The sequence below is a fragment of the Camellia sinensis genome, chromosome 3, assembly GCF_055761805.1.
Source record: "Camellia sinensis isolate YWXY chromosome 3, ASM5576180v1, whole genome shotgun sequence".
Classification (NCBI taxonomy): domain Eukaryota; kingdom Viridiplantae; phylum Streptophyta; class Magnoliopsida; order Ericales; family Theaceae; genus Camellia; species Camellia sinensis.
Window position 1 is genome coordinate 39,709,894 of NC_138963.1, and position 18,038 is coordinate 39,727,931.

Sequence of the window (18,038 nt, forward strand, 5' to 3'; positions counted from 1 at the left end):
AAGCGCGGCATATAACGCCAACAACAACCATGCAACAAGGCATATCCAACATGTATAACATATATACATAAACTATCCAAATACAAACCATGTGTTAAAATATATGAACACATAAATGTGTGGAGTACATCCCCTATCTTCTCACACACACTGGAGTACAACCCCTCTCTCCTCCCTAACAAGTATGCGAATATAATGCATCTCAATATTTCATCACATAAGATGTTCAATCAACAATGGTATAGTGCATACACGACAATACAACACGACCACGTCATCCTCCACCGATGACCAAGGACAAAACCTCTAGATGCATGCATATTGTACATCTATTAACAGACCCTAATATCATGAGATCATCAACTCATCACCAATACTAACATGGTAGTATAAGATACAACAATCCAACATTCATACTCTTTTCAAAGTACCTTTCCCATTTCACGAAACCAACTCTCTTTATTTTTCAAAACCGGTTTTATTTCTTTTGTTTTTCACAAAAACAAATCCAAGGACAATAAAGCCAAAGCTCATTTTAATCTACTACATTCCTCTCCAAGCCATTCCAATTTAATTATACAAATTAAATCATAATCATTAAAATAGGATTTCCCTCCCCTTTTCCCAATATTTATGAAAAGGTTCAATCAACAATCAACAACAACAACAACAACAACAATGGCTTCATTCAAAACCCAAAATACCCAAGTATTTACCCAATGATCAAAACCCCTCTATTGAGTTATAAAACCAAATAAATATTAGGGTTTCCTCTCCTTACAACAACAACATGCTAATTAACACCCAATTAGCCCCAAAACACATCTATTGATAATAGATTTAAATCCAACAACTAACCCAAGTTCAACCTCATGAATTTATACAAAAATCCAACATGATACAATTTTCATGCAATACAAAAATTACCACATGACTATCTATAGACGAAGTATTGAAAAAGAACAAGGAGAATCCCTACCTCAAACGAAAAACACCAATGGAGAAGATGACCCACAATCCAAGTGCTCCAAATCCACTATTTTTCAGATTAGAACGAAGCCCAAGCCGCCCTCTATCTTTCTTACAAAGAACTTAAGATGGATTCATACTAAAAAGAGATGAAATCTAGAGAGGTAATATGTTTAGAGAGAGAGACTCTCGGCTGCTAGGGTTTCAAGAATGAAAGGGGAAGAAAAATGATCCTTTTCCCCGCTGCTGCCTACTGAAATACGATAGACTCGCTCGAGCGAAGACATGGTCGCTCGAGCGACCAGACACAGAAAACTCTCGCTCGAGCCAAGAAGTTCTGGCTCGAGCCAAAAACTCAGAAGTGCGCTCGAGCGGAAGAAAGCTCGCTCGAGCCAAGAAATGCAGCTCTCAGGTCCAGAACCAGACGCAACGCTCGCTCGATCGAAGCCGTCCTGGCTCGACCCACCAGAGGCAAAACTCCGCGCTCGCTCGAGCGACAAACATCTCGCTCGAGCGAAGGACTAAAAACCTGGGCAGCAACCACCTGCTCCCAATCACACCCAACCTGGAACGAACAAGTCCAAAACATTCTATAACACAAACTTAAAGAATTTAAGGACAGAAACAAGTTCTAAACAACAACCGAAATCCACGGAACTAAGTCCGGATACTACAACCCAAAGGAGAAAGAACCGGGATCGCTATAGATTTGGTGTTGGAAATTAGTGAATAATTGTAGATTGGGAAAAGACCTAGAAAGGAGAAGAGTGGGTTTTAGTTTGGAAACAAATTAAAAACTGAAAAATTAAACGCAATGCAACACATCTTTGCGCGATGTTGAGATTGGATAACCTGAAAAAATGAGGAAAATGAAAAATTGAAGTGATACAATTTGGTTGTTTTTAGTTTGGAAACAAATTAAAAACTTGAATTAAGCCAAATCAGCCACATGGTTTTATATATTAACCTAGAAAATAGTACCTTGAAAAACATCCAAATCTTGTGGGATATTTGGCAATATTCTGTGCCTTTTGGTCGATGCAGCAAGTAGCTGAGTGAGTAATGACAATGGTGCAAGGTTTTGCTGGTAAGACGATGAATTAAAAATGCCGCCTATACTAATATAACGATGTTTTTCAAACGCCACAAGGCTATAGCGACGGCCGCATTGTCGGCGTTTGTTACTAAACGTCACAAAAAGAATTAGCGACGTTTTTAGTACCTATAGCGGCATTTTAAAAATATTTTTAGAACATTTTACTAAACAATTTTTTTTAATTATTCAAATAAATAAATAAATAAATTGGGTGCCCTTAAAGGTGGAGTGTGTAATGAAAAAGAGGGGGTTGCTCCATTGCCACCTATGTCGAGGCAAGCCTTATCATTATTTGATTCTTCAAGAGGCAGTTTCATTATTATTATTTTTTTTCTGAACAATTTGCATATTTTTTACTAAAATATTCCGATAAAATTAATGTCACGCTTCATAATCAGTAATCAAACTTTAACTAGTTTTTCACACTATAACCCTTATTTGTCCCAAAAAAAAAAAATTTTTTTTAGCAGATAAAATAAACGATGCATGTTTAGTCTCGTCATAAATTACTTGTTATATATGAAGCAGGAGAATTATATGTATTTGGGATTAGTCGGAATAAAATTCCAAAAATGCTAGTGAGAAAATAAAATAAATTTTGGAGACCCCTGTTGAATCAATTACTCACAAATTTGGGGCTTTTGTTTTTGACACGTAAGTTATTCACCTAGTCTTGAAGGAAGAGTGAAAATGGGAAGACAGAGTAGTGTGACTGCAAAAGAAACAATAATGTTTTATTATTAGTCTAGATAAAAGAGGACACTAAACTCCATTGATTTGATATGATCTGATTTGAACTCTACAAATTTTGTACAATCAAATTAACAAACAGTTTTGAATTTTGTTTAAGAATTGGCTAGATCGTTCCCAAACAGACTCATTATAGGATAAGATTAGACATATATTATAAGACGAAATTACATACACTATTTTTTTTATCATCTAAACTCAAAATTAGTTATTCAAATTGCATTTTTTACCCATTCCATGTGATTTGAAAGATTCAAATGGGGTTGATACCTGAACAAATGGGTTGCCCCGGTGGATAAGGAATATGTTACCCAGCTCATTGATAGATAGGTGAAGGTTTTTTGGTTGGGATCAAACCTGGGACGACGAGTCATTGCTTAAGCAAATCTAGAAATAAAGTTAGACCTGGCCAATTTTTTTGGATCAAAAAGAAATGTACATATGAAATTCATTTTAAGTGTAGATATATATTGTTGATCATATGGTGTAGCAATGGAAGTCGGTTTGCCTACCTAATGATAAAAGGACCACACAAATAGAGGAATCAATGGAATCATCATTACCACTTGATGTCTTAGAGCTATGATAATTAAATTCAACAATTATATAGTTAAAAAAAAAAGGTGCATTTACCAATTGTGTGTTGGAAATGGTTATAAAATTCTGGATAAAACCAGAATTTTTTCCTAAGTTCGGTCTATTTTTTAGGTGGGCCCCGAGTGTCGATTTACTCGGGTCAAAGTGGTAACGCGTTCTATGCCGCGTTGTGATTCACGTGGTATATTTGGTTACTCGAAACCATTACCGAGTGAATGGGAAATTGAAGCCAAAGTGTGCTCCATGGAAATGGAGTTTTGGTGGAAATTCCTTAAGGTTGTAAGTTGGCTTGTCCCACATTGATTTGGTGGGAAGTTTTGAAAGGGTTTATAAGGCTTAGGGTCAGATACTTGGGGTGTGCCCCAAGGGGTACCCAAGTGTTTTAGAGGGAGAAGTTATGGGCAAAATGGGCTAGACCCATTGGACCCAAAAATCACCACACGCGCGCGCGCCGCCGTCCGTCCGGTCAGCCGGGCTGGGCTTGGGCGCGGGTGCGTGGTTGGGTTGGGCTTCTAATCTTTTTGGGCCAAAAACATTTGAATTTAATTTTATTTTTTATTAAAATAAAATCCATAATTCAAATTAAATTGGTTTGGATTTTTTGTTCATCCAAACAGGGCCCTTCCCGTTTTCAAACAGAAATAAACTGTTTTGAAATTAGTGCACACCCAAACAGGGCCCTTCCCGTAATTGCTATCTGTTTGAATTGTTGAATCTGTTTGAAATTCAAAACCCAACAGGTATCATACCTATTCAATTCAAAACCAAGAGCCACATGCCTGTTCAAATTCAAAACCAAGGGCCACCTTCACATCTATAAATAGGACCACCCTCATTTGATATTTTGGATTCAGAAATTTCGTATTTCACTTCTGTTAATTATATTCTTCATCTTGCTGCATTTTATTTCCGAAAGAAAGAGTGTAAACACTTAGTGTGTTCGTAAGGCAAACAATTTGTAGTGCTGCTATTGTTTGTGGTAAGATCATTTCATCCTGGGAGATAGACGTCCAAATTCTGAAAGCATCGTGGAGAGGACGAATCTGTCTTAAGGACACAGTGTTAAACACTGGACTTGATCAGAAAAATTATTCATATAAATTAACCAAGTAAGTTGTTTAATTTAATTCTGTTTTTATTTGTTTATTTAATCAGATTTTGTTTTTTGTTTTTGTAACAAAATAAAATCTGTGGTTTTATTTATTTATTATTATTTCGAGTTTGATTTTTGTAATCAAACAAATTCTCTCCTTTTATCTATTTCTTTTATTCTTGTTGTTGTTTTGTACACAACAGAATTTAATCTATTTAAATACAGTGAAGATTGTCCAACATTGTGTAACATCAAAAACAAAGAATGGGAAATTGTTCAACTCATATAACACATTCAAACCACACGTATGAGCGTGGATGTATGCGACTTTATGGTTTGACTTTTGGGTTATAATGTATTTGTTTAAGGGTACATTACAATTTACCCGTTATTTTTTTTTCTCACTTTAATCTTTAAAATATGTAATTATTTTCAATTTGCATCAACAACAAATGTCCATCTAAAATTGTACCAAAAATTTAATGTCTGTGTCACGTCTCTCAAATTTATGGTGTAATAGAAAAAAAATATAATATTTTTAGTATAAATGTGACAAAAAATATAGTAATACTTAAAAAGGTTAATATGAGAAATTACCTATTGTAATCATATGGTTGTCCTTAAGTTTGAGTCGAATAAAATATCACATGTCACAAACTGATATCACATGATATTGGCATGACATTTTTCTATCTAATTTGAGATAAACATTAGGTATTGGTCTAAATTAAAAAGAATTACATACCTTGAGAACCAAAAGTTTAAAAAAATAGTAATAATAAAAATTAAAAATCAAAGTTAAAATAATTTAGGAGAGAGAAAATGAAATTGACCTTTGGTTAAACGATGCGTGCACACATATGTAAACGGCCTATCTTTCGGCTTAAAGTAAACTTTCCTTTGATTGTTTTTTATGCCCATAATTAGTCCTACTCAAACATTAACTCATTAACCAGTTTAGGTATGTACTGATGATGATCCAAAATTTTTGATTTTGATTTTATGATACCCTGGTGAAGAAACATGATTTACGGGTTTATGTTTTATAGCTACACTAGAAAATAGTCTATTCCCTTGTCCTAGAAGATTGATTGGTTAAATATCAATATTTTATATATTAGGCAATGAGAATAACTAATGTCACTAATTCACCAATCAAAGAGTTGGATTTTTTTCGTAGTTTGTCTGCAATAATCTTGTGTCTTTTTTGTCATAGCAAGACATATTAATAAAATATAAATTTTGATGGGTCGAGTTAAAATTGAAAGAAAATGATAACAAAAAAACTCTTTAATTTTTTAATTTTTTTTCCCTTGTACCACATTGATTTCTTATTAATTTCTTGCACTTTTTATATGTAGACCTTTGTTATTGGGTAAGGGCCAAGAATGTGGGGAGACTATGTAAACTTTTGGCCATATGTGTGAAGTCCATATATATATATATATGTTTTTTTTTTTTTTTCTGTTTTTTTCTCATTGATTTTTAGTAAGATTCATTTCTTTTTATAATTAACAATGATTAAGTAATTAACTAGCCATTTCATAATTCAAGGGAGTTTGATTGATTTATAATTCAAGGAATTTTTTTGATCAAATCCTTGATTCATTTCTTTGCCCCTTATTTTTTTTCCCCTCACTTTAATCTTTAAAGTATCTAATTATTTTCAATTTGCATCAACAACTAATGTCCATCTAAAATTATACCAAAACTTTCATGTCTTTGTCATGTCTCTCGAATTTATGGTGTAATAGAAAAAAAATATAATATTTTAAGTATCGATGTGACAAAAAATATAGTAACACTTAAAAGGTTAATGTGAGAAATTACTAATTTTAATTCTATAGAGTCGAATAAGATATCACATGTCACAAACTGATATCACATGATATTGGCATGGCATTTTTCTAGGTAATTTGAGATAAATATTAGTTGTTGGTCTAAATTAAAAAGAATTACATACCTTGAGAGCCAAAAGTTTAGAAAGATAGCAATAATAAAATTTAAAAATCAAAGTTAAAATAATTTAGGAGAGAATGAAATTGACCTTTGGTTAAATGATGCGTGAACACATATGTAAATGGCCTATCTTTCGGCTTAAAGTAAACTTTCCTTTGATTGTTTTTGTTGCCCATAATTAGTCCTACCCAAATATTAACACATTAACCAGTTTAGGAATGTACTGATAATGATCCCAAATGTCCATTTTGATTTTATGATACCCTAGTGAAGATACATGATTTACGGGTTTATGTTTTATAGCTACACTTGAAAATAGTCCACTCCCTTCTTCGTGAAGATTGATTGGTTAAATATCATTATTTTATATATTAGGCAATGAGAATAACTATTGTCACTAATTCACCAATCTAAAAGTTGGATTTTTTTTCGTAGTATGTCTGCAATAATCTTGTGTCTTTTTTGTCATAACGAGACATATTAATAAAATATAAATTTTAATGATTCGAGTTAAAATTGAAACAAAATGATATAAAAAAAAGCTCTAATTTATTTTTTTTATTTTTTTTCATTTTGCTCCTTGTCCCACATTGATTTCTTATTAATTTCTTACACCTTTTATATACAGACCTTTGTTATTGAGTAAGGGCCAACAATATGGGGGAGACTATATAAACTTTGGGCCATATGTGGGAAGTCCATATATATATATATATATATATGTTTTTTTTCTCTTTTTTTTCTCATTGATTTTTTGTAGTATTCATTTCTTTTTGTAATTAACTATGATTAGGGAATTAACTAGCTATTTCATAAGTCAAGAGATTTTGAGTGATTTATAATTCAAGGAATTTGTTTGATCAAATCCTTGATTCGTTTCTTTGCCTCTTATTTTTTTTCCTCACTTTAATCTTTAAAGAGTGTAATTATTTTCAATTTGCATCAACAGCTAATGTCCATCTAAAATTATTTTGAAACTTTCATGTCTTTGTCACGTCTGTCGAATTTATGGTGTAATAACAAAAAAATATAATATTTTAAGTATTAATGTGACAAAAAATATAGTAATACTTAAAAGGTTAATGTGAGAAATTACTAATTTTAATTCTATGGTTGTCCTTAAGTTTGAGTCGAATGAGATATCACATGTCACAAATTGATATCACATGATATTGGCATGACATTTTTCTATCTAATTTGAGATAAACATTAGTTATTGGTCTAAATTGGATAGAATTACATAACGGGAGAACGAAAAGTTTAGAAAAATAGTAATAATAAATATTAAAAATCAAAGTTAAAATAATTTAGGGGATAGAAAATGAAATTGACCTTTGGTTAAACGATGCGTACACACATATGTAAATGGCCTATCTTTCGGCTTAATGTAAACTTTCTTTTGATTGTTTTTGATGCCCATAATTAGTCCTACCCAAATATTAACACATTAACCAGTTTAGGTATGTATTAATGATGATCCAAAATTTTCAATTTTGATTTTATTATACCCTAGTGAAGATACATGATTTACGGGTTTATGTTTTATAGCTACACTTGAAAATAGTCCATTCCCTTGTCCTAGAAGATTGATTGGTTAAATATCAATATTTTATATATTAGGCAATGAGAATAACTAATGTCACTAATTCACCAATCAAAAAGTTTGATTTTTTTTTGTAATTTGTCTGCAATAATCTTGTGTCTTTTTTGTCATAACTGGACATATTAATAAAATATAAATTTCAATGGTTCGAGTTAAAATTGAAAGGAAATGATATAAAAAAAAGCTTTAATTATTATTATTATTATTATTATTTTTTCATTTTGCTCCTTGTCCCACATTAATTTCTTATTAATTTCTTTCACTTTTTATATGTAGATCTTTGTTATTGTGTAAAGGCCAAGAATTTGCAAGATTCGTGCAACCAAGTGACGAATCTTCGTAGGAAGCGTGATTCCGCGTTTCTTAGAAAGAAACGTGTAAGAATCGCATTTCTTTAGAGAGAGAAACATGATCCTTTCCAAGATGGGATCGTTGGTGGAAAAGAAAAGCAAAACAGAGAGATACACCCTAACTCGCTGAATACGCAGAGAGAAACCCTAACTCGAATACAGAGAGATAAAAACCCTAAAAGATAGACATACAGAGAGAAATAGAAAGACAAAGGGTGAAGAAAGACCTGTTGAAGCCCTAATCTGTTATTCTTCCTCGTTCTTTATTTTTCTTCTTCTTCTGTTCATCTCCATGAGTCTGTGCGATCGTCTCTCTCTCGCTTTCGACTTTGTCTCTTGCTTGTGTTGAACTCATCGACTCTGCGTGATGGTCTCTCTTTCTTCTTTCTGAGCAATCGTCTCTCTCTCTCTCTCCTCTGTTCTATTCGTTTGATGTCCCTAATTCCTTATTATATATATATATATATATATTAACAAAAAAAACCTTTTTTTTTCCTTTCCTCTTTTTTCTTTTTTTTTTCTAATTTTTTTTTTGAATATTCTTATTTTCTCAACTTAAACATACATAAAATAAATTATTTTTTTTGTAAGAAAAAATTAGTTTGTAAATAAAATTTGATATTAAAGTAAATGAATAAAATTTAAAAATAAATAGGTAAATAATATATATATATTTTTTAATTTTACATATAATGAATAAAGTTATATATTGTCAAGTCTTTTTATTTGATTAGATGATTAAGAATTAATGATATTTTGTATTAGTGATGAATTTTCTAATGGGATTCTATTATATTTTTGTGTAGCAATGTAAGTCATCAAATTTAATATATTTAAATAAAGCCACTCCAAACTTTTGAATTAATTTTATTTATATATGCATAATATACATATATATATATATATATATATCTACGCGCTTCCCGAAGCGCTCCCAACCTAAGAAACTTCTATTGGCTCACGCTCCCCCGCTCCCACTCCTACTCCCGCTCCCGCCTCTGCCCCCGCTTTGTGCAACTAAGATGTAGGGGAGACTGTAAACTTTGGGCCATATGTGTGAAGTCCATACATATATATATATATATATATATTTTTTTTTTTCTTCTCATTGATTTTTAGTAAAATCATTTCTTTTTATAATTAGTAATGATTTAAGGAATTAACTAGCCATTTCATAATTCAAGGGATTTTGATTGATTTATAATTCTAGGAATTTTTTGATCAAATCCTTGATTCATTTCTTTGCCCCTTATTTTTTTTTCCTCACTTTAATCTTTAAAGTATGTAATTATTTTCAATTTGCATCAACAACTAATGTCGATCTAAAATTATACAAAAACTTTCATGTCTTTGTCACGTCTCTCGAATTTACGGTGTAATAGAAAAAAAATATATAATATTTTAAGTATCAATGTGACAAAAAATATAGTAATACTTAAAAGGTTAATGCGAGAAATTACTAATTTTAATTCTATGATTGTCCTTAAGTTTGAGTCGAATAAGATATCACATGTCACAAACTGATATCACATGATATTGGCATGACATTTTTCTATCTAATTTGAGATAAACATTAGTTATTGGTCTAAATTAAAAAGAATTATATAGCTTGAGAACCAAAAGTTTTAAAAAATAGTAATAATAAAAATTAAAAATCGAAGTTAAAATAATTTAGTGGAGAGAAAATGAAATTGACCTTTGGTTAAACGATGCGTGCACACATGTAAATGGCCTATCTTTCGGCTTAAAGTAAACTTTCCTTTGATTGTTTTTGATGCCCATATTTTAGTATTACCCAAATATTCACACATTAACCAGATTAGGTATGTACTGATAATGATCCAAAACGGTCCATTTTGATTTTATGATACCCTAGTGAAGATGCATGATTTACGGGTTTATGTTTTATAGCTACACTTGAAAATAGTCCATTCCCTTGTCCTAGAAGATTGATTGGTTAAATATCAATATTTTATATATTAGGCAATGAGAATAACTAATGTCACTAATTCACCAATCAAAAAGTTGGATTTTTTTTTGTAGTTTGTCTGCAATAATCTTGTGTCTTTTTTGTCATAACAAGACATATTAATAAAATATAAATTTTAATGGTTCGAGTTAAAATTGAAATAAAATGATATCAAAAAAACACTGTAATGTTTTTTTATTTTTATTGTTTCATTTTGCTCCTTGTACCAAATTGATTTCTTATTAATTTCTTATACCTTTTATACGTAGACCTTTGTTATTGAGTAAGGGCCAACAATGTGGGCGAGACTATGTAAACTTTGGGTCATTTGTGTGAAGCCCATATATATATATATGCATTTTTTTTCTCTTTTTTTTTCTCATTGATTCTTTCTAAGATTAATTTCTTCTTATAATTAACTATGATTAAGGAATTGACTAGCCATTTCATAATTCAACGGATTTTGATTGATTTATAATTCAAGGAATTTGTTTACTCAAATACTTGATTCATTTCTTTGCCCCTTATTTTTGTTTCCTCACTTTAATCTTTAAAATATGTAATTATTTTCAATTTGCATTTACAACAAATGTCCATCTGAAATTGTACCAAAACTTTCATGTCTATCTCATGTCTCTCGAATATATGGTGTAATAGAAAAAAAATATAATATTTTAAGTATCAATGTGACAAAAAATATAGTAATACTTAAAAGGTTAATGTGAGAAATTACTTATTTTAATTCTATGGTTGTCCTTAAGTTTGAGTCGAATAAGATATCGCATGTCACAAATTGATATCACATGATATTGTTCTAAATTAAAAAGAATTACATACCTTAAGAACCAAAAGTTTAAAAAAATAGTAATAATAAAAATTAAAAATATTAGTTAAAATAATTTAGGAGAGAGAAATGAAATTGACCTTTGGTTAAACGATGCTTGCACACATATGTAAATGGCCTATCTTTCAGCTTAAAGTAAACTTTTCTTTGATTGTTTTTTATGCCCATAATTTAGTCCTACCCAAATATTTACGCATTAACCAGATTAGGTATGTACTGATAATGATCCAAAACGGTCCATTTTGATTTTATGATACCCTAGTGAAGATGCATGATTTACGGGTTTATGTTTTATAGCTACACTTGAAAATAGTCCATTCCCTTGTCCTAGAAGATTGATTGGTTAAATATCAATATTTTATATATTAGGGAATGAGAATAACTAATGTCACTAATTCACCAATCAAAAAGTTGGATTTGTTTTCGTAGTTTGTCTGCAATAATCTTGTGTCTTTTTTGTCATAAGAAGACATTAATGAAATATATATTTTAATGGTTCGAGTTAAAATTGAAAGAAAATGATATGAAAAAAAGGCGCTCATTTTTTTTTTTTTTCATTTTGCTCCTTGTGCCACATTGATTTCTTATTAATTTCTTACACCTTTTATATGTAGACCTTTGTAAACTTTGGGCCATATGTGTGAAGTCCATATATATATATGTGTGTGTTTTTTTTCTTTTTTTCCTCATTGATTTTTTGTAAGATTCATTTCATTTTATAATTAACTTTAATTAAGGAATTAACTAGCCATTTCATAATTCAAGGGATTTTGATTGATTTATAATTCAAGGAATTTGTTTATTCAAATCCTTGATTCATTTCTTTGCCCCTTACTTTTTTTCCCTCACTTTAATCTTTAAAATATGTAATTATTTTCAATTTGCATCAACAACAAATGTCCATCTAATATTGTTCCAAAACTTTCATGTCTTTGTTACGTCTCTTAAATTTATGGTGTAATAGAAAAAAAATATAATATTTTAAGTATCAATGTGGCAAAAAATATAGTAATACTTAAAAGGTTAATGTTGGACATTACTAATTTTAATTCTATGGTAGTCCTTAAGTTTGAGTCGAATAAGATATCACATGTCACAAACTGATATCACATGATATTGGCATGACATTTTTCTATCTAATTTGAGATAAACATTAGTTATTGGTCTAAATTGGAAAGAATTACATAACGTGAGAACCAAAAGTTTAGAAAAATAGTAATAATAAAAATCAAAAATCAAAGTTAAAATAATTTAGGGGAGAGAAAATGAAATTAACCCTCAGATAAACGATGCGTGCACACATATGTAAATGGCCTATCTTTCGGCTTAAAGTAAACTTTGTTTTGATTGTTTTTGATGCCCATAATTTAGTCCTACCCAAATATTTACACACTAACCAGATTAGGTATGTACTGGTAATGATCCAAAACTGTCCATTTTGATTTTATGATACCCTAGTGAAGATACATGATTTACGGGTTTATGTTTTATAGCTACACTTGAAAATAATCATCATTCCATTGTCCTAGATGATTGATTGGTTAAATATCAATATTTTATATATTAGGCAATGAGAAGACACTAACCAAAATGATTATTTTATCCCTTGTTCTAGATGATTATTTTATATTGAAAATAATCCACATTAACCAATATATTTTATATATTGGTTAGATATCAATATCACTATTTCACCAATCAAAATGTTGGATTTTTTTTCATAGTTTGTCTGCAATAATCTTGTGTCTTTTTTGTCATAACAAGACATTAATAAAATATAAATTTTAATGGCTCGAGTTAAAATTGAAAGAAAATGATATCAAAAAAACGCTCTAATTTATTTATTTTTTTTGCACCTTGTCCCACATTGATTTCTTATTAATTTCTTACACCTTTTATATGTAGACCTTTGTTATTGAGTAAGGGCCAAGAATGTGGGGGAGACTATGTAAACTTTGGGCCATATGTGTGAAGTCCATATATATATATGTTTTTTTTCTCATTGATTTTTAGTAAGATTCATTTCTTTGTATAATTAACTATGATTAAGAAATTAACTAACCATTTCATAATTCAAGGGATTTTGAGTGATTTATAATTCAAGGAATTTGTTTGACCAAATCCTTGATTCATTCTTTGCCCTTTATTTTTTTTTCCTCACGTTAATCTTTAAAGTATGTAATTATTTTCAATTTGCATCAACAACTAATGTCCATCTAAAATTTTACCAAAACTTTCATGTCTTTGTCACGTCTCTCGAATTTATGGTGTAATAGAAAAAAAAAATATAATATTTTAAGTATCAATGTGACAAAAAATATAGTAATACTTAAAAGGTTAATGTGAGAAATTACTAATTTTAATTCTATGGCTGTCCTTAAGTTTGAGTCGAATAAGATATCACATGTCACAAACTGATATCACATAATATTGGCATGACATTTTTCTATCTAATTTGCGCGAAACATTAGTTATTGGTCTAAATTAAAAAGAATTATATAGCTTGAGAACCAAAAGTTTAAAAAAATAGTAATAATAAAAATTAAAAATCAACGTTAGAATAATTTAGTGGAGAGAAAATGAAATTGACCATTGTTTAAATGATGCGTGCACACATATGTAAATGGCCTATCTTTCGGCTTAAAGTGAACCTTCCTTTGATTGTTTTTGATGACCGTAATTAGTCCTACCCAAATATTAACCAATTTAGGTGTGTACTAATAATGATCCAAAACTGTCTATTTTGATTTTATGATACCCTAGTGAAGATACATGATTTATGGGTTTTTGTTTTATAGCTACACTTGAAAATAGTCCATTCCCTTGTCCTAGAAGATTGATTGGTTAAATATCAATATTTTATATGTTAGACAATGAGAATAACTAATGTCACTAATTCACCAATCAAAAAGTTGGATTTTTTTTCGTAGTTGTCTGCAATAATCTTGTGTCTTTTCTGTCATAACAAGACATATTAATGAAATATAAATTTTAATGGTTCGAGTTAAAATTGAAAGAAAATGATATGGAAAAAAGGCTCTATTTTTTCTTTTTTTTTTCATTTTGCTCTTTGTTCCACATTGATTTCTTATTAATTTCTTACACCTTTTATATGGAGACCTTTTTTATTGAGTATTTGAGGGAGACTATGTAAACTTTGGGCCATATGTGTGAAGTCCATATATATATGTATATATATGTTTTTTTTTCTATTCTTTTTCTCATTGATTTTTTGTAAAATTCATTTCTTTTTATAATTAACTATGATTAAGGAATTAACTAGCCATTTCATAATTCAAGGGATTTTGATTGATTTATAATTCAAGGAATTTTTTTTTGATCAAATCGTTGATTCATTTCTTTGCCCCTTATTTTTTTTCCTCACTTTAATCTTTAAAGTATGTAATTATTTTCAATTTGCATCAACAACTAATGTCGATCTAAAATTAGACAAAAACTTTCATGTCTTTGTCACGTCTCTCGAATTTACGATGTAATAGAAAAAAAATATATAATATTTTCAGTATCAATGTGACAAAAAATATAGTAATACTTAAAAAGTTAATGTGAGAAATTACTAATTTTAATTCTATGGTTGTCCTTAAGTTTGAGTCGAATAAGATATCACATGTCACAAACTGATATCACATGATATTGGCATGACATTTTTCTATCTAATTTGAGATAAACATTAGTTATTGGTCTAAATTAAAAAGAATTATATAGCTTGAGAACCAAAAGTTTAAAAAAATAGTAATAATAAAAATTAAAAATCAAAGTTAAAATAATTTAGTGGAGAGAAAATGAAATTGACCTTTGGTTAAACGATGCGTGCACACATATGTAAATGGCCTATCTTTGGGCTTAAAATAAACTTTTCTTTGACTGTTTTTGATGGCCATAATTTAGTCTTACCCAAATATTTACACATTAACCAGATTAGGTATGTATTGATAATGATCCAAAACTGTCCATTTTGATTTTATGATACCCTAGTGATGATACATGATTTACGGGTTTATGTTTTATAGCTACACTTGAAAATAGTCCATTCCCTTGTCCTAGATGATTGATTGGTTAAATATCAATATTTTATATATTAGGCAATTATAATAAATAATGTCACTAATTCACCAATCAAAAAGTTGGATTTTTTTTCGTAGTTTGTCTGCAATAATCTTGTGTTTTTTTTGACGTAACAAGGCATATTAATAAAATAGAAATTTTATGGTTCGAGTTAAAATTGAAATAAAATGATATCAAAAAAATGCCCCAAATTTTTTTTTTTTTTTTTCATTTTGCTCCTTGTGCCACATTGATTTCTTATTAATTTCTTACACCTTTTATATGTAGACCTTCGTTATTGAGTATAGGCCAAGAATGTGGGGTGACTGTGTAAACTTTGGGCCATATGTGTGAAGTCCATATATATATATATATATATATTTTTTTTTCTCTTTTTTTTCTGCTTGATTTTTAGTTGATTCATTTCCTTTTAAAATCAACTATGATTAAGGAATTACAATTTAAGGAATTTGTTTTAAGGAATTTATAGGGAATTAATAAGGAATTTCTTTTTAAGGAATTTATAAACTAGCCATTTCATAATATTCTTGCCTTTTCTTTCTGACTTGGAGTTATATATATACACATCTTCCTATAGGTTTAAGATTCATAAAAAGCTCTCTTTTCTTCTTTATTATTTGTTATGGGGTTCTTTGGGAAGATGTTTAAAAGCTGTTTGTTTACTTTTTTGGCTTTTGTTTGAGCGAAGGGAGTGGGTCAAAAGCTGAGAGCATGATTAAAAGTATGTTTTATTCTTTTTGTATCTATTTTAATTTCTTAATCAAACTGAGTTTTTATCTTCTTGTATCCACTTTAATTAACTTTACACATAATATAGAGTTTTTTAAAAACCAATCTTTTTATGCGGGTAGCTTTCACTCAGCTATCATTACAGGCCCCAAAAGCCTTGCAACCCTTCAGAAATCCTGCGATCTCTCTCCTCTTTTCTCAAAAAAAAAAAAAAACAAAAACAAAAAAAACATTGTGAAAAAGGACACTACCCGCGACACGTTTCACCAAAAAGTGCCACCATGGCTTCATTTTCTTGACCTTATCTTAATCAAATTATATGTACTCATTAAAAGTATATCTCTCTACCCTTTAATCCTGCGTGGGTTCATGTGCCTTTCTCCTCACTTCAGCTTTCTCTTTCTTTCCCACATGAGAGAGAGAGAGAGAGAGAAGGGTTCTTCATCAAAGTGGCAGCAGAGCAAAGGAGTTCACAGTTTGGGGATCTTGAAAGAGTCAATTCTGTTAAGTTTGGTAAAGAGTGGCTAAAGGCTGAATTTTGTCAGGTTCTGAAGAGCTGGGAGTTGTGATTGTTGGTGAATTGAAGCCCAGCATCGCAGGGAAGAGGTCTTTTCGGTCGAGTTCGAGTACAAGGCATGTCACTGAATGGTAAGCTTCTTCTCCTTCTCTGTTCCACACACTAAACTAGTACTATGTTTCACAAAAATTAGGTAGTTTCAAACCAAGTATGATAAAATCTGGTTTTTACAGCCTCTAATTCTGCATTTTAACATGAATCTTGATTTATTTTTTTTTGAAAATCTGTGATGGGTTGGGTCTGGTTTATACTCTATACTTTTGGAAAATTTGAGGTTGAATAGAATTAAGTAGTTGAAAATTTTACAGAATTAAAGCTTGATTTGGTCTTGTGCAAGAAAGCAGAGATTCCACCAAGCATCTTCTTCAACTTATATTATTCATTCAGCCCAAAAGTTGTTTTTTCCACTTTCACTACTGAAAAGGGAAAAAAAAAAAAAAAAACTTTAAATTTGAAATGACTTTTTAGTATCGTAAAATAGGTTACTGAATTCATTTCATAACTGTAAGCAATCTTCATCATGTCCAATCCCCCAAATTTTACAGAAGGTAGCAAAATCACACCTAGTTTTCAAGATTGAATACAACTTGTCGAATATGTGTCAACAAATCTCTTGTGCTTAAAACGCACCCCCACGAGGCCGTGATGTTAAATGCCCTTATTTCAACACACACCCATTAATGCTCTGATCTGGTTTTAGTATCCGTCTGTCAATATTTTCGCATCTCACCCCTATCCAGAGGCCCTCAAGCGTACGAAGGAGTCATATAATAGATGCTTGAGTATGACATTTTTTACGTGAAATAGACTAAAAATTTGCAAACAGACACGTTTTCTGATTGAAATGAAGGGTCCCAGCATACCCATGAAAGTAAGCGAAACAGCCAAATCAAATTGTTTCCTGAATGCAACCAGCCTTGCAATCTTCATTGCAGTTTTCAGAACCATTGGGTTAAATTTGGCCTTATCTGCTAAAAGTACTGCTTGTGAAGTCCCACTCCTTTTTTATAATTGAGCTTTTGCTTTCAACTGGGGTCCTCCATGTCGAACGTAGGATCCAAATGGATCACTGTATATGAATTGAAACCCCTTTGGAACAAATTGTTATCATAGGCTCAACATGGTGATGAAGATGTAAAGAAGAAACCAAGATTTTTAACTAACAATTATGTATGCGCCGTTTTCTTTCTTCATTCTTGATTTTACCTGTCTCTATGATGCTAATTTTGGCATGTCTTGTATCTTGCAGGCCGATATCTGATGTTTCCAGCGATCTTACAATTGAAGTTGGAACAGCAAGTTTTGCGCTTCACAAGGTAAGGCAAATGTACTGCAATAATGAGAAATTTCACCTTTTGTGTAAATCAATAGCTTAAAGTGCCATAAAATCCTTTTAAAATCAAGATTTAATCCAAG

At 30.4% G+C, this 18,038-nt stretch overlaps 1 protein-coding gene across 3 annotated transcripts in view; it reads left to right on the forward strand.

Moving 5' to 3' along the window:
- LOC114296506 (BTB/POZ domain-containing protein At1g03010) overlaps positions 1–18,038 on the forward strand; it is a 34,713-nt gene that overhangs the window by 14,361 nt on the left and 2,314 nt on the right. For all 3 annotated transcript variants that reach the window (XM_082919547.1, XM_082919548.1, XM_082919549.1), the window contains 2 exons: positions 16,591–16,693; positions 17,872–17,938. In XM_082919547.1, coding sequence (XP_082775673.1) covers positions 16,591–16,693; positions 17,872–17,938 — 170 coding nt within the window. The remainder of the gene's footprint in view (positions 1–16,590; positions 16,694–17,871; positions 17,939–18,038) is intronic.